Below are 22,735 nucleotides of genomic sequence, written 5' to 3'. Positions count from 1 at the left end.
AAAAAAGGTCATAAATACAACTCTTCGGGGGCAATTCTAAGTGTCCCTACACTCGCGAAACTACTAAGCCGAGTCAGCGGCTCCGGAAACTTTTTTTTCAGCTTTGCCCTCGCAGGAAAGGCTGAGCTCAAGGGAAATGTAAGAGCCACCACCGTGACCACCGCCTCCATCGGAAGTAGTCTTCATGTGGCCAAAGATGTCCTCACCGTGTATGGGAAACAGTGGAAGGGTTTTAATCTCCTGGTAATCTTCTCCTCGTTGTTCCATGATGGATCCACCAACAAGCCCTGATCTTTGCTTGGGCACTTGAACATCCGAAGTGAGCTTCTTCTTCTTCTGCTTCTCCCGAGCCCTTTGGTTCACGAACCAAAAATAGACATTCTTGAACTCGATCCTGCCGTACCATTTCAGCTGGAGACAGATCCTCTGAATCTGCTCTATAGTTGGGGACCTAACTCCCTTGTTGTAGAAAAGCTCATTGAGGATTCTTATATGATCTGTAGTGGGAATCCACCTAGTACGGCTCTTCCTGTGAAGCATGCTAGCACTACTCCCAGCTGCTTGGTTACTTCCTCCATCCTCATTTGGATGCCGGTTTTGTGGTTCCATTGGTGATGGATTGAGAGAATGCGAGAATTGAAGAGTGATGATGATGAGTAATTAAGAAAGATTGCTGTTAGAAATATTCGAGTTGATGAAATGATTTTGGGATTGGAAATTTGGGTTTATAATGTGGAGGAAGATATAGGCATGCAAATGTCCACCCGTGGATGGACGGTCAAAGAGAAGAGTCAGTAAAGCGTGATTAAAGTTGCCCTAAATTTCGGAAAAGAAGATATTATCTTCTCACGGTGGGAACCGAACGGTCTTCAAGGAGATGGTCTTCGAGGAGGTAACTGTTCCATTTTCAATATTATCTTCTCACGGTGGAGTTTCCCAAGAATTTTGAGTTGGGGCCTATATTTGGGGCCTTGCGAGACACAATTATTGACTCCTCACGGATATTTGAATATCAGGATAAGAAAACAGCATTATATTCATAAAGTGGTTTTGCGGCCAAAAGTAGTACATTTATTACAAAGCCAAAAGTGGCTAGAATACAAAACAGGAATCTGTGGATATCTTTTGAATCTTTGCTCGAGTGGAAGCAGCTATGGAATCCAACGTCGGGTTGAGCCGCGCCATTATCCCAAGGAAAGGCAGACTTCAGGAAGAAAAAGAGGAGTAACGGAGCCCCCGCGCCCCTTTCCATGGAAGCGGCAGAGGAATACAACATGGGCTCGCCAACGCCAGTATCCATGAGAAGGGGAGACTCCAGTCAAAGAAAATGGAGCCTCCAAGCCCCCTCAATTGGAAGCAGCTATGGAATCCAACGTCGGGTTGAGCCGCGCCATTATCTCAAGGAGGGGCAGAGAGTGAAGGAGCCGAATATCAGCTTGAGTCTCTGGACCCCCTCTAGCCTTGGTAACCACCATTAGTTGGACGTGAAGTATAGGAACAGCCATTCTGTAGCTTGAACCCATTCCTTCAAAGAGTCCATCCCTTCTCATCCCTCCAAGATTCTATCAAGAAGAGAAAGGGGGAGAAGGAGGTGAGAACCAAAGCTCCTTCCATCTGGAGGGCACAACACGGGCCAGGTCCAGAAGGAAGGAAACAGAGGAGGAAAGACGAACCTCAATTTGGCTTCCCTCCCTTCCCCGATTTGCTCCAAGTGGGGGATCCTAATAAAGATGATCTCGCATGATCATGGATCTCACACTCGGAGCCCCCTCGTGTTTCTAAACCAATCTGAAGCCTGGCATTGTTGTTGCAAAATTCCAGAAAGGCGAAACGAGGGGTTGCCTAAGATTACGCCATAAGGCCTAACCCAGGCTTAAGATTACGCCATAAAGCCTAAAATTTAGAGGCTAAAGGTCATTTCATGAGGGGAAGATTTGTGAAAAAGGAGAAAGAGAAGCAAGGATTGAAAGGCCATTTCTTGAATGTTTCAGAAAATTTGTTGTGAGTATTCCTTGCCCAAAATACAACTATTTAAAGGGACTTCAGGAAAATCTCCACTCTTGGATGGATGGTTAAAGGGTCAAACCGATGTCAGTAAATCGAGATTAGTGATTCTAAATCTCGGGAAAAAAAGGGACTAGTAGTATGTGAGGAGCGGCTTTTGAGGAGCTAGCTATTAAAAGAAGGGATTATTAACATGTGAAGAGACCGACCGGTTTATGAGGGGGCCTACAAAGATTGGCCCGCAAAGCTCAATTTCAAACAAAGTTCCTCCAGGTGGCGTTTCGCCGCAATGGCACCAGCTTCGGCCTGAGTGGCCCAATCTCTGATACGGGCCAGGTTGTGGCCCATTTTTTCAGAAGCAGCCAAAGGTTCATCGAGTTGAGTTTCTTCTACAACAATCGCATTCTCAATAGAGAGCCAGCGAACAAGGCAGATACTTGCTGCTATACACATGGCAAAGTTACCACTATGGAAAAAAGGATCCTCATTCGCGATAGAAAGCAGTCTCCTTCGCATGGGGGGGGGGGGGGGGAGTGGCACGTTAAAGTTCTGATCTCCTACAACCTACCCAAGTTTCACCAATTCACTGCATACCAGACATCAGATACATGAGAGGCAATAAAGTTGATAAAGAAAGCGTCGGTTCATGACAAAGGCAATTCAGATTGTGGTGTTCAAGTTTTATGGCCTATTTAGAGGCCTATATGGAATCAGTCAAGCAATTTCAAGCCAATAAAAGTGGCTTTGGAGCAACGACTTTGAAGCAACGACATTATAAGAGCGGTACTGATTCAAGACCTCTTCAGTCAAGACGAGGACCTTTGACTTCAAGGTCTGGGGGGCAATGTTTGGACCCAAAATGAGCATTTTGGCCTGACAAGGCATGTGTTGGAGAAATTGAGCCAATGTCAGTGGCTCAAGCTATATATTGTCGACAAGTTCGAAATATATTATTTAGAGGCTAAATAAAGCCTACTATGGAGAATTATGCGAGCTGTAAGAAAAAGAAATGATGGAAGCATGGAAATGAAAAGTCAACTTTAGCACATTTTCTTACTTCGGCTAGGAGAAACCGAGCTAAACAAGGAAAGAGGGGCGGAAGACTAACCAAAAAAGATCTAAATAAGTTGAAACTTTCCAGATTAATACTAGACATCCCAAGGATAATTTCTTATGAAGAGTGCAAGATCGAGTTTCAAGTGGAAAGCCTTCAAACAATCAGCCCAATTTTCTACAGAAGCAAAACTGGAAAACTGGACCTGTAAGAGGTCCAGAAGCGTTTCTGGCCCAACCACTATACCAAAAGCTTTGAAATTTTACCAGGATTATCTACACTCATAGTGGAACATTTGTTATGAAGAAGTCACGGTCAAAATCTGAATTCTTGTTGGAGATATAATTGAAGGAATAAAGGAGCCGAAAGTGCAGCCGAAAGTGCTTCCTTATTCATCATTCCTTGTCTCCAATTATGCTTCTTTATCTCTTTATCTCCAAAATTCATCATTTCTTGTCCCCAATTAATGCTCCACTATCATTTGTTTAATGCCAGCTGCTTTGGCATGGTAGCCTATAAATAGAGGTTACAAATTCATCACAAGACACACATTCACAACATCAAAACATCTCTAAGATGATCTAAGTTCTCTCTAGAGCAACCTCTCTAAGAGCAACTCCTCTCCTTCTCTTTCTCTTACCGGTGATCACACTCCTAGTCCTAGTCTTCTCAGAAGCCGACTTTCAGTGCCACCAAACCCTCTGCCAACGTACTTCGGTCCTAGTCTCCTCGGGAGCCGACGGTAGTGCCGCAACCACAACGGTTACAGAACCAGCCAAGCAAGGGTAACGCCCTAGCAACCCAGCCAAGCTAAAGTCACGCTTTAGCAAGTTCTCCTCACTTCCTAGTAGTTCTCGCTCTGCTCGATCTGCAACATTGAGTATCGATTGTGATTTTGAAGAAGCTCAGCAAAAGTCCTCACCACGAGGCACAAAGAATCCCACGACGAGGTTGGTGCTCTCCTCGTCCACAATCGCTTGAAAGAAGTCAGGTCAAGGGACACCCCCGACGACCGCACCCGAACGGTGTTGGCACGCCCGCGCAGAAAAGAGACTGTTGACCAGCTGCAACAAAATTGGAGCCAAACAAACAAAACATACATATAATATCTTAAATTTATATACAGAAACTCCGGAGGCCCCCAGGAGCCTGGCCTGAGGCGGCTGCCTCAAGCGGCATCCCTCAGGGCCGGCCCTGCTAAGACATTTAAGGAGCCATAACTCAATCACATGTGAATCAATGAGAATTGCCATTAACTCTTGAATAATCACTGGAGTAAGAAGAGACAAATCTAGAGAAAAAAAAAATGATACTTCTCGTCACATATATTTGTTATTAGTTTTACATTATTCACCTGCTCAATAATCTTACACATCTTATCATGAAATAATTACAGATTTCTTAGTGAATCTAGTAATTTAGTGTGAGCGTAACAAGGAACGAGTAACAACCTTCATGATTCCCCGAAGTTCAACCATTCAAGATTCATGGGACTCAAATTGACCTTAGTTGGACTCAAATTGACACAATCTAGGAACAAGTAACAACCTTCAGAAAATCAATCACTTGTATTTATTACGCGTTCACTTATGAATGGTTGATTCCTCTCCACTCATATACCGGATATCTGTAATACACCAAAGATTTGTACTTCCACATAAGCACATGCCCTAGCAATAATGGAACTCCAGAAAATCCCGCTAGTTCTGTTATTGGGTCCCTTCAAAATTGGATAAACGTAAACCATCAAACCCCATTCCAAAATTTACAAGTCACAATACCTAATCAAAAAGCGAAAGCAAAGTAAAGTTCTTTGTCACTTCTCGAACCTTCAAACAGTTGTACCTCTTTCTTCTCCGCTCTCACTCCTCTCTTACAGCTTCATTTCTTTAATGGGTCGTCGTCGTCTTCTACTATCTGCCTCCATAGTCACACTCCTCACCCTCTCGTTCTTCTCAGGTACGTGATCAATCCAAACCCATGCAACACTCCTCAACTATATCTGTGTATTATTGAATTCTGCATCAAACCCAGTTCTTTGATTTTTCGCTTTCAGAAATGGAGTCGGCCTCGTTCAAGATAGTGAACAAGTGCCGCCACACAATCTGGCCGGGTGTTCTCTCCGGCGCCAACACCCAACCTCTCTCGCCCACCGGCTTCGCGCTCAAGAGCGGCAAGTCCCGGACTTTGTCGGTACCCAAATCATGGTCGGGTCGGATGTGGGCCCGGACCCTCTGCTCCGGATCCTCCCCCGGAAACTTCTCCTGCCTCACCGCCGACTGCGGCTCCGGGAAGATCGAGTGCGCGGGAAGCGGCGCCAAGCCGCCGGCTACTCTGGCCGAGTTCACTCTCAACGGCGCCGACGGCTTGGACTTCTATGACGTCAGCCTCGTCGACGGGTACAACCTCCCGGTGCTGGTGGTGCCGCGTGGCGGGAGGAGAGGCGGGTGCAGCCCCACGGGGTGCCTGGTGGACTTGAACGGCGCGTGCCCCAAGGCGCTGAGGGTCGCGCGTGAGGGGAAGAGTGGGGGCGTGGTGGCGTGTAGGAGCGCGTGCGAGGCGTTTGGGGAGCCGCAGTTTTGTTGCAGTGAGGCGTACGCGACGCCCGACACGTGCTCGCCCTCGGTGTTTTCGCAGTATTTCAAACATGTTTGCCCACGCGCGTATAGCTATGCGTATGATGACAAGACGAGTACGTACACGTGTGCGTCGGCTGACTACATTATTATTTTCTGCCCTTTGCCCTATACCAGGTACCATTACCATGTCACACTTTTCTTCAAGTTCATGTTACATGTGATGCATATGAGATAGACAGATATTATTAATTGGATTGAATCCATCAGCGCTCCTAATCCAAACTCTAATTTAATCAATGTTTCGTATTATAACATAATATGTCGAACTGTTAGATAAAAGCCAAATTGTCAATCTGCATGTTCATCTTGATTAGGAAGTACTGGATTTGTGAATGTGATGGGCATTGTTGTAGGTGTGGGGTGTTATGATCCCTAAATTGCACCTTTTCATGCTCCAAGGGTTGCCTAAAGGTTGTGGCACATTTTCTATCACTATTAGCAACCTTGAAATCTAACCAATTCGTATTTTTCAGTATCAAAAGCATAAATAAGATAAAGGATGCGACAAGGTGCATGTGCAAGTGGGGTTTCGACCTCTATATAGTTAGTCAATTCAGCTATAAGTTTTATAGTTACAATGTGGTCAATGTTGCAGAAATTATAATAGGATTAGCACTAGTAGTTACAAGTAGACATCTTCCATGATACAAGTGCATTAGTTTGTTTATTGTTATCTGGCTTATCAGCATTTGATATAAAACTTGCTGTCATTGTAAAATTTGTTGTAAAAAGGGTCAAATATTTGTATATAATTGTATATAGTTGTATGTCCTTGTCTCTCTTCTTTATGAGTGATTGTGTAAATTAGCATAGTTTATTGACAAGGAACTTATCAGCTTGAGCACCACAATCATTGAACCAGAAAAACAATTTAAGCCTACCAGACCATTTGTTCTTCTTCTTTGTCATTCAAATTCACTATCATCAAGATGTGCTTCAATAGAACTGATAATGAGGAGGGTCAAATGTGTTTCCCTTTTCTTTAGGTCACATTTGCTGTATTTTAGGGATGTAATATGTTAGGCTCTGTACAATTATATGATTGTATTTCCTCTTAATGCAACATAGCATTGTACTACAGGCATTTAAAACTTGAAAGAGATGTGTTGATTTGTTTGATCAATTTTAATGCATGATTAGGAATGGATATATTGAATTCATCATATAACACCACTTGAGTAACCGCATGAACATATTTGTTGCCGTATTATTGAAAATTTGCAGTCAAAAGGTGTTGGGAGCACGAAAAGATGGGGCGCCACTACCACTGGTTAATGAGACAATGATGTATTTATAAGGAGCCAGCAATACTCTACTAGTACTTCATCCTCACGTCTAGCTCGGATGCCTTAATTTGCTCATGTCTTCCTGCCACTTTTTCAAGCTCTCTGACTAACATTTGCCCTGGCATTAATGTCCCGGAACATCACACTACAATCCCAGCGGAAGAGCAGGTGTGTGTCATCGATGAGAACGTACCGTTATTTTGGCTCTCCCTCTTGCTTGGTAATAGTACAACACACATAGGGTTGTAGGGAATAAATCCTTGAGAAATCTTGTAGATAAGTTTATGTAGCTCTTTGCGCTCCATCCAGTCATAATCATATACATAGTACATACGACTACAAATTTTGCCTCCCGACTTTTCTTTAGTAATCTTAGTTAATTGATCCACATTCAAAAGTTTGATTTGTCTTTACATTATGGTGAAATCCTTGAAATATGCGCAGGAAATCTTATATCTTGAGGTTGAAGGGGGATCTTCCCCCTTAATATTTCTCTCTGTCCCCTTGAGGTGTGAAGAAATTTTTCATTCACTTTCATTAAACTAGAACAGAGTTTCTAAGTGTATACGGTGAAGTGTAGATCAAAATGGGTTGAACAAAGATCTCATAGCTCCATCCGTGTTGCTCTGTGCGTATTGTGAAGTTGAGATGGGGGTTGTAAGGACTAATACGAGATATGTTGTGCTAGATAAAAATTAAGTAATTTTACGAGAATACCTTAGTAGAACAGTCCGGGCATAACGTCCAGCGAATCCCTTTGTAACTCTCAGAAAATCAACCATCTTTTCCATCACGAACCTACTGTCTTGGATTCATTACTACATGGTTGCTGCAGGAAACGTGGTAGAATGGTTGTGTTGTATTGCATGGTGGCTGTGGACTGTGGAGTAATTGGAATCTGTTATGTCATGGCGAGAAATTTTTCAATGTCGTGGATGCAATGGCGCGCGCAGCTTAAATATGTTGATTCATAATGTATTTACCATTTAGCAATATGATTCTCCATAAAAGCAGAGTTTAGCAATTTAGATGTGATAACGAAACTATATTTTGTTATCACGGTGAAATATGGGCAGACCGTACACCCGTACTTTATTTGTCGAAAAGCAGATGAAGACAAGTTTTTTTTTTTTTTTTTTTTTTTGGATAAAGAAATTCATTAAGGGACACGCCCAAAGAGCCCAATAAACAAGGCCCAGAGTACAAACTGATGAAACAAAGGGGTTGAGTCTCTCCTCCTAGTTCGAACCTGAACCAGGAAACAGAAAGAACAACAGACAAAAGCTAAATAGAAACCCAGCAGCTATGATGATGAAGCCGACGGTGGACAAGTTAGGCTATGATGATGAACACAAGTTTATTATGGTGCCAAACTCGATTTTTGTTAGCAAGAGCAGAGTTGCATTCATGATACATCCAATGTGATATGGTTAGGGATGGCATTAAAACCCGCGGGTACATGGATGGCATTAAAACCCGCGGGTGGGTAATTTTTCCTTTTGAGTATTTGTTAATGGATAATACCTATAGTTTATGGGTATGGGGGGGTATGGGTATGGGTAATTACAAAATACCCGTATAAAAATGGGTGGGGTATGGATATACCCGTGAGTACCCAAATACCCATATAAAATTGTGAACACCCAAATTTTTTTTTAATTGAGAACTATTATTTTTCAACCAACATATGGGGCATTTTTATAATTTTCTTATTCTAAAAAAAAAAAATCAGAAAACCTATACGGGGTATTTCTCTTTCCCACCCAGAATACACCTTCAAGTCTTCAACGAGACGAGCCGCCATGATTGGAGGTGTTGTGCAGCCAAAACTCTGAGACCCAAAATGTAATGATCGAGATTTTTGGTATTAATTCTTGTTTGGCGTAAATTTAATTGAGTCTCAATTGTTACGAAATGTAGTTTCGATATACTAGCGTAAATGGGTTTTGATCCGTGAGAATTAGGCCGTCTGATCGACTTGTAGATTTGATCGTAGAAGTGTTCCGATGACTTTGTGTGATCTCGGATGAGGATCTAACCGTTGGATCATCGTATAATTGTGAAAAGATAGTTCAAAAGGCGATCCATGAGAATCCGACCATTGGATCTTCGTATAATTTTGAGAGGATGATCTTAAGGGCAATCTGTGAGAATCCGACCGTTGGATCATTGTAGAATTGTGGAAAGATGGTTCAAAAGGCGATCCATGAGGATCCGACCGTTAGATCTTCGTATAATTTTGAGAGGATGATATTAAGGGCGATCCGTAAGGATCCAACCATTGTATCATCGTATAATTGTGAAAAGACGTTTTAGAAGGTGATCCGTGAGGATCCAACCGTTGGATCATCGTATAATTGTGAAAAGATAGTTCAAAAGGCGATCCATGAGGATCCAACCGTTGGAAATTTATTATTTTACATTTAATCGCCAAGTTGTGAAAACTGTTTTAAGGAAATAAATATTTGTTTTAAACATATTGCTTCCTCGTGACTAAACCAACAATTTCTTTCTTAAACACTGTCTCAAGTATTTGAAATACTCAATCGATTATTTGAAAATATCCTCAGATAGGGAATGAGGGCGCTTAAATAGTGAGTTTAAAAAAAAAAATTAATCCTTTAATATGCTAAAGGCCTTAAATTATAAAAAATAAAAAAAACCTGCTCATATTGAAAACGGGTAAATGGGTGGGTATGGGTTTACCTGTTTAGAAATAGGTTGGGTAAATACCCATACCTGCGAATTATTTGATGGGTATTACCCACAAACTATTATTGGGTGGGTATTACCCAATGGGTATGAATGCCAACTCTAGATATGGTATCATATAAATGTGGGAAAAAAAAAACAAACAGTACCCAACCTATGGGCCACTCCGAATTTATATACCTAAGTTTCCGAAACTATCACAATGGTACCCCAAATACCCAGCCCGACCCAATATACGTACCTACCATCCATGACGGCGTTAACCCATATGCCACGTGGTGTATTTGGGTGGGTATTTCTGTCATTTACTACCGGAGCCCTATTCTTCAGTGGGATAAAGACTGACGCCCTGACTCTCTCTCACTTTACTCTCTCTACAGCTACACTCTCTCTCACAGACCCCCCGTAAATCAAAAGTGAAAACTTAGAGAATCTAGGTGAAAATCAAAGATTCCAAGTGAAAACAGATCTGAGTCAAAGGGATTTGATTCTGAAATCACAGTTTCATTGACTTTGGCCAACTATTGGCGATATTTTAGGCTCGATGGTGATCCACACGTATACGGAGGTAAGGAAATATTCCTTTCGATGGGTTCGTCTGTCTTTTAGGGTTTGTGGTCCACAAAAGTATTGTTTGTTTATGGAAGTCAAAGTTTTTGTCTCGGGTTATCTATTTTAGGGTTTATATCTGTCTTCACATGCTTTCTTTAATAAAGGGTTAGGCTTTGAAGTGGTTGGGATCCAATTAAATTTGGGATTAATGGAATCGGGTTCTGGGTTGGTGATGTTATTTAATTTGTTTTCAATCTGGAATTGAGTTCATTATGTGGGTAGGGATAATGTTTTAAAACAAAAGGAATGATTTGAAAATAGAAACCTAGTTAATGCTTCGGTGGTTTGGTTTATAATGATGTTGGATAAGACAAACATGTGTAGGTGAGAACGGAAATTGTTTTTATTTGCTGAGATTGAGAATGTAAAATGTTGGTTGAATGTGTTTGCTGTGTGTGTAGTCAATGACATTTATTATTGTTGCAACGTAGGTACCGGCTTATTCACTGTGTGCATACATCATGGAGGCTGATTTTATTCAAGGAATCGAGTTAATAAGGTTTATAAAGGAGGGGAAATTGTGTACGTTGATGGGGTAGATAAGGATAAATTATCGGTGACCGGCTTCAATTACTGGGCACATGACCTGGGATACTTTGGAGGGCCAATTGGTTATTGGTTTAGGATACCAGGAAGCGAAAGTGGGACTGGTTATTTACCAATAGTGACTGATGCAGACTGTTTGGACATGGTGCAGTTCATACCTGAGGTGGGGAGGTTAATTCATGTGTACATTGTGTGCTTAGCTGGAAGAAGATATTTGCAAGATTATCAGTTGGATCGATACGATGATGAAGTGGATCATATATTCTACTTGGGTCATACCATTGATGACGTGTGGTTGGAAGATGATGCACCAGAAAATGTGGAAGATGAGGCCCAGTAGTCCCAGGAGGCCCAAGAGCTTGGTGAAGGTAGGGAACAGGAGGTGTAAGAGGGTTCTGAAATGTGGAAGAGGTTCATATGGATTCTGAAGATGAGTATATGCTAGAAGAGGTGATAAGTGTGCCATAGACCGGGCCAGTTAGAAATGGGCCTGATGAAGCTGCTAGGCCTAATGGACTTCCCCCACAGGAAAGACAAAGAAGAGGCCCACATGGGGGTCATGCTTTGACTTCAAGGAAGATGAAAGATAAAGGGAAGGAGAAAGTTGTTGAGGAAGAGGTGGAAGGTCCAAAGAAGAGGCGTGGCAGACCAAAGAGGGACTTGAAGAGAAGGTATTCTACTAGGAGCAGTGGTGAGGGGTGTTCACAACCAGTGAGTTATTATGACAGTGATAGCAGTGATGATTCCGACGATCCTAATTTTGAGGGCATCGTAGATAGTGATTTTGAGTTAAATGATGCAGATGATGAGGTTGAATTTAAGACTCATGTTGATGGGGATCCTAGCAATGTCGAGGAATGGGAAGATATGGGATTCAATGGAACAATCTCTGAGGATGATGGGACTGCCTCTGATAGCTTTCCTAGTCTGCATGGTTCCTTAGATGAAAGTGGGGAGGATGTTGGAATGTTTCCGGTCAAGGGTAAGAAGAGGTTTTCAGAATGGAAGGAGTTCAATCAGTACACTGACATGCAGAATCCTAGAGTTAAGTTAGGTATGATCTTTCTGACTTGATAAACATTTACGCAAGCGTACGTATCGTATCAAGATAGGGAAATATTGTGCCCAAAGTTATCGTACCAGGGGATTAGTGGCTAACCCACAATCCTTGGGTAGTCAGAACTAAAGTCACTAAGCAAACAAAAGGAAAAGGAAAAGAAAAAGAAAATAAATAAAAATGCTAATCTAAGGCACCAAACCTTAGCAATGCTCGGCTTTGGTTTTCACCAAAAGCCTAATCAAAACTAAGAGCCTAGTGATGACTATTTATAATGAAGTAGAAATTGTCATTCGAAATTGTGATTTTAATTTTCTAAAAGACTAAGCCAAAAACTAAACTAACAACAACAATTAAAAATGAAGAAAGAACTAAAAGAGAGATAGAATTGGGTACTAGGGATCACTCTCTAGCAATTTCAATGCAACGAATACATTTCAAGCAAACAAACATATTTTCATGAGAACCAAATCCTGTACTTAATGCCGGTCAAGGCCACTAAGCCGAATTTCCTTAAGGGTATTCACATTTTCGGTTAGGACAAATATGAACTCTCTAATTCATGAGTTAGTACCTTACTAGGGCTACCAAAACATGAACTAAAGGCCTAGAGCTCTAGAAATTAGGGATTTAAGCATGCAATAGTTACAACCTAAAATTTAACGATTACTTAGTTCTCTACCTAATACCGGTTAAGGCCACTAAGTCAATTTCTCTTATTTGGTATCCATTCTTCCGGTTAAGGCAAGAATGAACTCTCTAACCCTAATCATTATGCCTTGTTAGGGCCACAACGTCTAGGATTAAAGGCGAAGGGCACAAAAAAATAGAAACTTAAGCAATCATTCTTTCTCGATTAAGCAACTAATTGACACACCACACTAATTACATGAAGCTAGTGAACAAAAGAACCACCAATTGTATCACACATCACAAATCTCAACACATAACAAAGAGAGTGGTTAATTCTCTAAATTCATGCATCAAGAACCAAGTAGCATAGTAATTAGAGTGCACCCATATGAAAATACATTATTCATCACTTGAAAAATATGTCAATTACATCAAAATTGAGCTAGAGTTAGAAACCCTAGCCCCAAAAGTAACTACTCGCAACCCATATTCATGAACATCAAAATTACAAAATTCAAATAGCAAAGAGTAGAGAAGTGTAGGAGAAAACAAGGATAGTCACAAATAGCTATAAAGCTAGCATGACTAGCCTTGAATTACAACCCCACAAAATACCCAAATTTTGGATCTTGTAGAAATTGAGTCCCTTGATGGATCCTTGAAGTTTTGTGTGAGTAGTCCTTGAAATTTCAAAAGAAAATATCAAGAAAAGAGGAAAATGAAGGGGAAGGAGAGTGAGGGCAGCCCAAAATGAAGGGGAAGAGGCTGCCCCCCTTTGGTGTGAGGCACTGTGTCGATGTAGAGGGCGTTGTGTCTGTAGGGTTCTGGTCTATATATATGAAAGAGGAAGGATGGCTCTTCATTCCGTGTGGCTGGTCGTGAGAGAAAGGAGGAGGAGAGAGGGACACGTGGTCTGCAAGTGGTGTTGAGAGAAAAGTCAGCCACTTCAATATCAATTAAAGAAGCCAATGACACGTGCAGCACCATTTCCTTGTTGGTTTAATCACTTTAATCAATCAATCAATGATTGATTAATTAAACAATAACCCTTTTATATATGAGTTTTTCTATTGGAATCTCTAAATTTACTCACTTAACCTCTATGCTTTTTACACCTCTTATCAAATTTTCAAATACTAAATTTACTCACTAAACTTCCTCAAATAACCTCACTATAGAATTTGCAAGCAAATTATTATCTTTAAAATAAAAAATTTAGTCATTTCAATGATTTAATCACTCTATAAATCTTAACTAAATATACATTTCTTAATCAAACTTGAGTTTCAAAAATTAATGTCTAATCAATAAGAAAATGCCATGAACTATTATGTTTTTTTTCTTTCTATTTTAGCTGTGCAAAAAAAAAAAATGAAGAAACCATATGTTTTTATTCTCAAAAAAAAAAATCATTCGTTTTTTAATGTTTTTTTTTTCTGTTTTTTTGTACCACATGATTAATTATTTAAATTTTATTTTTATTTTTATAGCAAATATGATGGATTGACTTAGATTTAGGTCATAAATCATAAGAGGATTTATTTTGTTTTCCCTCACCAATATGCGTTTAACATATATATCATACATTTTTATGTCACATGATCTTAATCATATTTTTAACTCTTATTAAATATATATATATATATATATATGTATATATATATATATATGAATGCTTTAATGAGTATGTAGTGAAATTGGAAAATGAAAATAGATAAAGGAATACAATCTAATATTATTGAATTGGAAAGTCTACATAAAATAAATATAATATTTTTTTTGTATAATTATTGTCCTTAATAGTCATTTTATAATAGGTTATATATGTCATTTAATAATTCATAATAGAGTGAGGTCAAGTGAGCAGATTTGGAGGTCCCAATAGAAGCTCTCTTTATATATATATATATATATATATATATATATATATATATATATTTTCTTTCTCTCTCCTTGTAATTTCAACTTTTCAAGTGCATGCCCACAACTATGAATAATTGCATTCTGCTACTTTTCTGACTTTGATCGTGGTTGACCGCAATGACAATTTCGTCATTTTGTCGAAAACTCCAATTAGCTCCATTTTTTTGCACAACTTCTTTCGAAATCCACAACTCCACTTATTTACTATACAAGAAATAAAAAATAGATTAATTACATAATAATTGGTTTCAAGATTAGCTTAGTTCTAGTGTTTAAGATGCAAATACGCGCATAGAAATGCGTGTAATCACTTTCCCAACTCAGTGGTGTTCAAGAAAGCCATGAGGAAGCATGCTATTCTTACAAAGAAGGAATTGAGGTTTCAGAAGAATACAAGGCAGAAGGTAAAGGTGGTGTGCATTACAAGTCCAGGGTGTTCATTCACGGTATATGCATCTACTCCAGATAAAGATAACCCAACCATTCAGATCAAGACCTTCAAACCAGAACACAAATGCTCGAGTGTGGAGGGAAGGGTGTACCACTGTCATGCTCCGTTTATTGCTGATGAGTATGCAAATTTTTTCATGAATGATCCCAATTGGACAAGGGAAGGGGTTCAAAATGCAGTGGGAAAAGACTTTGGCATGGATATAGGATATCAGATGGCCTACAGAGCTAAGAGGAGGGTTGTTAAGTTAGCTCAAGGTAGTCATGAGGATCAGTATAATCTCCTTGAGAGCTATGCAAATGAGTTAAAGAAAAAGAACCCAGGTACCTCTGTATGGATTCAAATAGAGATAGATGGAGATATAACAAGGTTTAAGAGGATTTATATATGCGTGGAGCCTTTGAAGATTGGTTGGAGGGCAGGGTGTAGGCCAATCATTGGGTTGGATGGCTGCCACCTTAAGGGTGTTCACAAAGGCCAATTATTGACGGCCACTGGCATTGATGGGAATAATGGAATATATCTTATTGCATGGGCAATAGTGGAGAAAGAATGCAGAGATAGCTGGACCTGGTTTTTGGAGTTACTGAGAGTGGACCTTCAAATATACCACAGTGTGCATTATGCTTTCATGTCTGATAAACAGAAAGGTCTAGAGCGAGCTATCAAGGACTTATTCCCATTCTCAGAACACAGATACTGTGTTAGACACCTCCACAACAATTTCAAAGGTGATGGCTTTACTGGTTTAGAGCTGAAACAGAAATTATGGGCTGTTGCAAGAGCCACCACAATGAGGCAGTTTCAGCATGCAATGGAGGAGTTAAAGAAATCATTTGTTGGGGCATGGGGATGGTGCATGGATAGACCAGCAAAACATTGGTCTAAGTCACACTTTAAGGAACACTTCAAGTGTGATTTACTTCTAATTAACCATAGTGAGTCATTTAATAAGAGTCTGTTGGAAGCTAGGAAAAAGCCTATTCTTAGGTGTTTGGAGGATATCAGGACAAGTGCAATGGTAAGGGTATGTAATAGGAGAAACTCGTAGCACAGATGGAAATGTAAGGTTGGGCCTAGAGTTGAGAAGTTGTTAAAAAAGAATGCTCAGTGGAGCCATGAATATAGGGCTCTTGAATCAAGTGAGATGAGGTTTGAAATTCATGGAAGAGGTGTTGATTGTGCATCTGGTGTCATTGCTCAGCACTCAGTGCAATTGGACACCAAAAGTTGTACCCGCAGAAGATGGGATGTTAGTGGACTCCATTGTGGTCATGCTATTACAGCCATTTATTCAAAGGGCAGATCACCAGATGACTTTGTAGATGAGCATTACAGAATGGACAAATACCTAAAGGCATATGAGCCAGTGATCAACCCCATTGCTGGTGTTAATGAATGGGAGATTATCCATAGGCCTATTGTTGCACCCTTGTATAGGGCACAACCAGGAAGACCCAAGACGAAAAGAAACAAAGAGCCAGGTAAACATGGAAGGACTAATGAGTGCTTCATAGAATTTATTTATTTATTATTTGTGACATGTTCATTGCATTTACTTTAACCCCAACCCTTAATTAAATGTGTGTAGGAGAAGAACCACCAGCTGCTGGTTCTGAGAAGCTCCCAAGGAGTTTTTATTCTCAGGTCAAGTGTGGGAGATGCCATAAAAAGGGCCACAATGTCAGGACCTTCCCGAGAAGAAATCAGGTATAACATATGGACTTAGTACTTGCAGTTAAGAAACCATCTAACTGCGGTTATGGACTAAAATGACTGAAAATGTTGATATTGACCTCAGGAGAACGGTGAAAATGAGCTGCCTCCAAAAGATGGTGCAAATGTCCTGCCTCCAGTTCATGGTGAATATGTGTTCCCTCCAGAAGATGCTGCAAGTGTGCAGCAGCAGATTGAAATTGGGGAAGTTCAAGTTCCAAAAAATGTAGAGGTGCCTCAGGTCATTCATCAACAACCACAAGTAATTTCTGAGAATTTTAGTCACAATGTGATAATTGATGTGGAACTCGTCACTGGAATGCAATCACAAACTTCAACAAATACTGTATTGCAACCACATGTAACTTTTTATTACATTTGCTACATATGTGAATGGTAAGAACAATTAGTTTCAACTAGCTTAATGAATGGGAATATAACTGTTTTGGAAATGCTGTTTTCATTCTAATCCACAGCCACAAGGTGCCTCCAAGTTAGTATTCTCAGGAAAGAGATTCAAGTCACCAGCAAGAAGGATCAAACCAGGAAAGAAGCATGCAGACGGTTCTAGTTCTGCCACAAGCTCTGGGACTGATTCAAGAAAGCCCACATGGAAGTACTGAGCTGAGGCTTTTCATCTATAGCCTATAGCCTGCATTAGAATGTGTTTTTGTTGTGTCCAACACTTTTTTCGGTTGAATAGCCTACTGTTATTTTGGCATTTTCTTTTCATTTTGAGAAAAAATGCCTTAGTTATTGCTTCTTCTGAGCATTTTGATGTAAAAGTATGGATGTTGGTTTGGGAATGTTTCAGACTTAATGCAGGTTTATTTATTTAGCATGTTGTTGAATGAGTTTTGGGATTCAATGATTTCTGGTAAAAATTGCCAAAATTGCCTACTGTTGTACAATTGATTTGGTTTGCCAGAAAAAACAAAATTTTGAAGGATTTACATTTTTGGCGGGAAATGGCTATGTAACTGAGCTGTTAGCTAGAGTTGGCGCCAAATACCACATCGGTCGGATTTACCCCTAAAAATACACCACGTGGCATACGGGTTAACACCGTCATGGACTGCAAGTATGTATATTGGGTCGGGCTGGGTATTTGGGGTACCATTATGATAGTTTCGGAAACTTGGGTATATAAATTCGGAGTGGCCCATAGGTTGGGTACTGTTTATATTTTGGATTAATTTCAGTTTACCCCCCTAAGGTTTGGGGGTGTCATCATTTCACCCCCTCTACTTTCAATTTTGAATTTTTACCCCCTAAACTTTCCAATTTCAATCAGCCGTGTCCAATTTCTACTATTCCGTCCAAATTGGAAGTTAAGTTTGACTTATGAGGGCTAAAATGGTCATTTCAACATAAAAAAAAAAAAAAAAAATTTTCTTTTCTGTTTTTTTTTTTGTCTTCAACCTATACACTACAAGTAATAATAGGTTTATAAAAATAAAAAATTCTCTAGGTTGAAAGCCGCTCGCTGGTCTACGATATTTGTAATATATCTCTGATAAAGTGAAGAATTTTAGGATATATCCCCAATAAAGTGAATAAATATTTGTAAAAAATAATTTTACATTTAAAAACAGAAAAAAAAAATATTTTTTTTTTATGTTGAAATGACCATTTTAACCCTCAAAAGTCAAACTTAACGTCCAATTTGGACGGAATAGTAGAAATTGGACACGGCTTATTGAAATTGGAAAGTTTAGGGGGTAAAAATTCAAAATTGAAAGTACAGGGGGTGAAATGATGACACCCCCAAACTTCAGGGGGGTAAACTAAAATTAATCCTTATATTTTTTTCCCTATAAATGTAGAAGAACAAAATTTTATCATTTGAAGAAGTTTATATTCATACATATAGATATTGGATGAAATTCAAAAGATATCTAGTAGTGTTTGATTTGAGTTACATATCTTCATCATTGGTCATCCTCCTGGAGCTCTTCTCTGAATCATTTGTTTAATTTTGATGCACTTTTATTGAAGCGGTATGAAAAAGACACAATATTTATTATGTAGTACATGCATGTGAGATGTATATTTATTATTTAATTATTTGGCATATGTGTTGCAAAAAATGTTGTTCCTTTATCATTCTTGATAATCTGAGTTGAAAATGATCTTATGGGTAATGGTTTTGAGTTTTTCTGGTGAATTCAAACTTTGCACTGGGATTTGGCATGCATTGATTGTTTGGTTCATAAAAGATTGGTTTCAATCGATTGATACTTAAAAGAGCCTACTTTTGTTCTCATGGTGTAGTTCTATTAAATTTTTTTTGCAGAAATCTAAGGGACAGTCCAACACCCAAGATTCTAAGAAACATTAAGAATTTTGATAATGTAACTCTACTTTTGGTGGTGATACTTTTTATGTTGTTTTAATATTTTATTAATATCTTATGAGGTATCATGATATAAATTTAATATTACTATTTAAAATTTTAAAATATTTGAAATTATAAACGGGTCGGATTAGCAGATACGGATTTGGATCAAACTATCAATGATCCGCCGGGTTAACGGAGTGGGTTTGGATCAAATTTTTTTTTTAAGTAAATGGATTTGGATTTAAATCGATCCGATCCAAATCCAGTCCATCTACAGGTCTATTAGCTGATGATTGTAATTATTTCATTTCATGTTGAAATTTATGCATTTGATTTGTATCTTTTGGGTTCTAATATCGATAAAAATTATAGGATTATGGTTGATCTTCACATAATCCTATAATTTTTATCGATCTTATGACTACTCTAAAGTTGAATAAAATAAAAAAACTTGAAATCATACATGAATATGTACGAGAGCGTGCTCTTAACTTTTGACCTAGTCGGTACAACGGTTTCCTTCTCTTCTCAGTCCACCGATCTTCTCTCTCACTCCTTCCCCTATATCCAAAATCTCTCTCTACTATCACCATGACCTCGACTGATGATGTGACAAGGAACCTGGATGCAGCCTTCACAATTCAAGATGAGGGTGAAGTCATTGATCTCTCATGACGGCAATGAGAAGCAATCCTACTCCAATTGTCCCAAAGCAATTCATAATATTAATGGCAACTATTAGTTAAATTTGGTTCATCTCCAATGTCAATTTACCGGTTGGGGGGACAACTTTGGTCTAAAAATTCTTCTATGCACTAACATTGCAAGTAACCTAGCACCTATTATGTGATCTCAACCCTTGATATTTGTATTCAACTTTTTTCAATAACTTAGAAGTGCACTTGATGTTATCCAGTCATCAGTTCCTATTAGTGCAAGTGCACGTTGGTGATCTGAATCCATTCCTGAATCTATGGCCTCCTGCTAGCCTTCACGAATCTGAAATAGGCAAAAAAAGGTGGGATCTTCCTAGGGTCAGTACCTTCATATGGACAAGCACCAACTTGAGGCAGATAAATTTTTTCAGGTCCAGCTTGTTATGGACATTGACAAGCATTGCACCCTTAAAGAAAGATAAAGTCGTGTAGATTCTTTGATTCATTCTCTAAAGAATTGAATTTTGGTTGTTTGAATATAAAAGGATTTTATGGGGTTATGGATACCTTTTGTACACCATTTCTCAACCTATAAGAACACTCTACGCAAAGAGCTATAGTGATATACACACTCTTGAACCCAACTCACGTTGCATGTATACAAGAATACCCTTAGAGTTGTTCTATTTCTATTATTTTTGCCCAAATGAGGCCACAACTTCCTCCTTATATAGTCACATATAGAACTCCCTAGAGCACTTCATTAATGTTTGTTCTTGAACTTGCTATAATTTTCTCCACACTCCCCAAATGGTGCCTTGGCAATTACAAATGATATGGAAGAATTGTGTTCATCTGACTTCAATGATGCAATTGCGTTGCTCACAAACCTTTCGAGAAAAGAACTAAGAGGCTGATGCATTGGTATTTTGGTGCTTCATCGACAGATTTGGTGAGATTCATCTCCAGATTTCATTAATCATTTTTGCCCTAGAGATAAATCAAATCTTCCTAATTTTTGTTTTAGAAGATTTCTTTTGTTGCGACATTGGGAGTCATGCTTCATTGTCTATTAGTATTTTATTTGTTTTGGAAGGTGGGCTGTTGTCTGCTATTTCTCATCATTGGTACTTTATTTTTAGAAAGGGTAGAGTATGTCCTCTCCTCATGCTTGTATCTTCCTTTATTATTATTTAGATTTCTAGGGTTTGGTTCTCTGCCGTCTTTCTAAAACCCTAAGGACTCCTTGTAGCCCAGCGTTGTTCCCTCTTCTGTCTGGCGACACATCCTAGCGACGTCGTCGTCGGACGGGACGTGATTGTAAGAGCACCATTGGCTGCTCAGTTGGTCTCTAATTGGACTTTGGGCTCGAAAGCTGTGTTAAGGATGGGGAAGAAAGTTTGTCTGGCAGGTCGAGAGCGTCTCCGAGATCGATGGGGGCTGGATCGCTGATGGAAGACGGGTGCGACTGGTTGGATCACACTGTTTAGCAGCGCTAGGGTTCGAGGTCGGGGTGATGGGCTCATTGATGTGCAACAATCGGAGATCAATTTGCGCTTGGGTGTTTGCAGGTGGGATTGGAGATCATTCTAGTTGGGATTGATTGCAGGCGGCAACGGAGATTGATCTGCTTTATGTGGATCGGTGGTTTGCAGGTTGGGACCAGAGATTGTTCTGGTCTGGGATGTGGCCAATTAGAGTTGTCCGCTCAACTTAGGCATGTGGTTTGGGTTCGATGGTGTTGCTGCGATAATGGGATGATTTGGTGGCGCTCGTGGTCTTGTGTGGATGGTGGTGCAACGTTAAGGGTGAGACATGAACGTTCATAGGCCTGGCATGGCCTTCTCCCAATCTTGGATGGTTCTTGGGCCTATGTTCAGGAATTGGGCCCAATTTGGGCAGCTATGCTTATTGCTTTTAATTACTTTGTTTTGTTAGTTGTTGCTTATTTACTATTTTCAATAAGGAGATGTGGATGTTGTCCCGGTATAGTCACCTTGCATGTCTTGATTGCCCTAGTTAGGTGCCGAGTTCCTTACTTTGTCAAATTGTCGCAACCTCCTAGTGGCAGGATGAAACAGAGTGTCACCGGATTAAATTTCGTGCGGCAACATAGTAGGAAAGCTGTGCTATTTGTTATGATGCTTCTCTGTTGTAGAGTTAATTTTTCGTTATGTCACTGCTTTATCAAAGCAAATAGAGTTGATAGGACCCGCCCCGAAATCTCACCCTGAAATTCGAGGTGGCCCTACGGGACCCACTTGTAAAGAAGGTTTTACCGAAAATTCGGCCGAACCTCCCCTAGAAGTAGGCAACCCAAAACCTGAAGGAACACATTTACACTTCTAACAATTCACCCTTAATCTCCTGGAGCCACCCTGCTCCCCAAAACACAACTCCACATCCACGTAAAAAACCCAACCAACACTCCCACAGTTCACGAAACTATTTGAATTTTAACATGATCCCAAGTACATAAACATCCCTCCCAAAATATAACAATTATGCCAATAGGTAATCAGAGCATTCTAGGGAAACGAACTGAATTACATTACAAGTAGGTTAAGCTAGTAACCTACACAAAATGGTAGCAGCGAAAGGATGCTATGTCTCAACTCCTAAATATGTCGAACCAGCAACACTGCAAACTGGACATTTAAAACTAAAGGGCACAGGGAGAAGTATTTGAAAATATTATAGTGAGTAGACGAAAAATAACTAAATCGAAATTAAAAAAATGAATAATTTAATACTTTCCCGCTTCAAAAACGTTTTTAAAAACCAAGCATGCGATTCACCATAGTAAAAGAAAAGGCTTTAAATCAACATTTATGAAAACACATTTATCAGACAGAGAAGCCAACAATTCAAGACTTACACATATGTTTATCCCAAGTGTACAACAATAGCTCAAAGGGCCCACAAATATACCTATATACATCATTACATAAATCTCCGAAAATAACAATCATTATCTTGGCTTCCAGTACATCCCCTCTCTCGTGGAGCCACCGCTATTTCTACAGTCACCAGTACATCCTCTCTCTCTCTCCTGGTATCTCCATTTGAAGACCACTAGTTCATCTCCTCTCTCATAGTGTCTCC

The 22,735-nt window shown here is 39.6% G+C and overlaps 2 protein-coding genes across 2 annotated transcripts; both read left to right on the top strand.

Annotated features, from left to right (window-relative positions):
• The first annotated feature begins 4,821 nt into the window (after nt 1–4,821).
• LOC112169134 (thaumatin-like protein 1b) lies at nt 4,822–7,383 on the top strand. The gene is made up of 3 exons (XM_024306112.2): nt 4,822–5,017; nt 5,115–5,811; nt 6,922–7,383. The coding sequence occupies exons 1-3, from the start codon at nt 4,951–4,953 to the stop codon at nt 6,992–6,994; spliced, it is 837 nt and encodes a 278-aa protein (XP_024161880.1). The 5' UTR covers nt 4,822–4,950; the 3' UTR covers nt 6,995–7,383.
• A 7,424-nt stretch (nt 7,384–14,807) lies between these two features.
• LOC112169328 lies at nt 14,808–17,256 on the top strand. The gene is made up of 5 exons (XM_024306344.1): nt 14,808–15,944; nt 16,029–16,401; nt 16,509–16,627; nt 16,719–16,994; nt 17,110–17,256. Exons 1-5 carry the CDS (start codon nt 14,808–14,810, stop codon nt 17,254–17,256), a joined length of 2,052 nt encoding a protein of 683 aa, XP_024162112.1.
• Nucleotides 17,257–22,735: the final 5,479 nt, after the last annotated feature.

The sequence above is a fragment of the Rosa chinensis genome, chromosome 6 (assembly GCF_002994745.2).
Source record: "Rosa chinensis cultivar Old Blush chromosome 6, RchiOBHm-V2, whole genome shotgun sequence".
NCBI classification, from domain to species: Eukaryota; Viridiplantae; Streptophyta; class Magnoliopsida; order Rosales; family Rosaceae; genus Rosa; species Rosa chinensis.
This window is presented reverse-complemented; position numbering and strand designations above follow the sequence as displayed.

What these genes read in the sequence shown, in the direction of transcription:
- LOC112169134 (XM_024306112.2), top strand. Translation starts at nt 4,951, where the DNA reads ATGGGTCGTCGTCGTCTTCTACTATCTGCCTCCATAGTCACACTCCTC. An exon ending in CACCCTCTCGTTCTTCTCAG is followed by an intron (nt 5,018 to 5,114) that starts GTACGTGATCAA and finishes TTTCGCTTTCAG; the next exon opens with AAATGGAGTCGGCCTCGTTC. An exon ending in TGCCCTTTGCCCTATACCAG is followed by an intron (nt 5,812 to 6,921) that starts GTACCATTACCA and finishes GAAAATTTGCAG; the next exon opens with TCAAAAGGTGTTGGGAGCAC.
- LOC112169328 (XM_024306344.1), top strand. Translation starts at nt 14,808, where the DNA reads ATGAGGAAGCATGCTATTCTTACAAAGAAGGAATTGAGGTTTCAGAAG. An exon ending in GGACAAGTGCAATGGTAAGG is followed by an intron (nt 15,945 to 16,028) that starts GTATGTAATAGG and finishes AAGAATGCTCAG; the next exon opens with TGGAGCCATGAATATAGGGC. An exon ending in ATACTGTATTGCAACCACAT is followed by an intron (nt 16,995 to 17,109) that starts GTAACTTTTTAT and finishes TCTAATCCACAG; the next exon opens with CCACAAGGTGCCTCCAAGTT.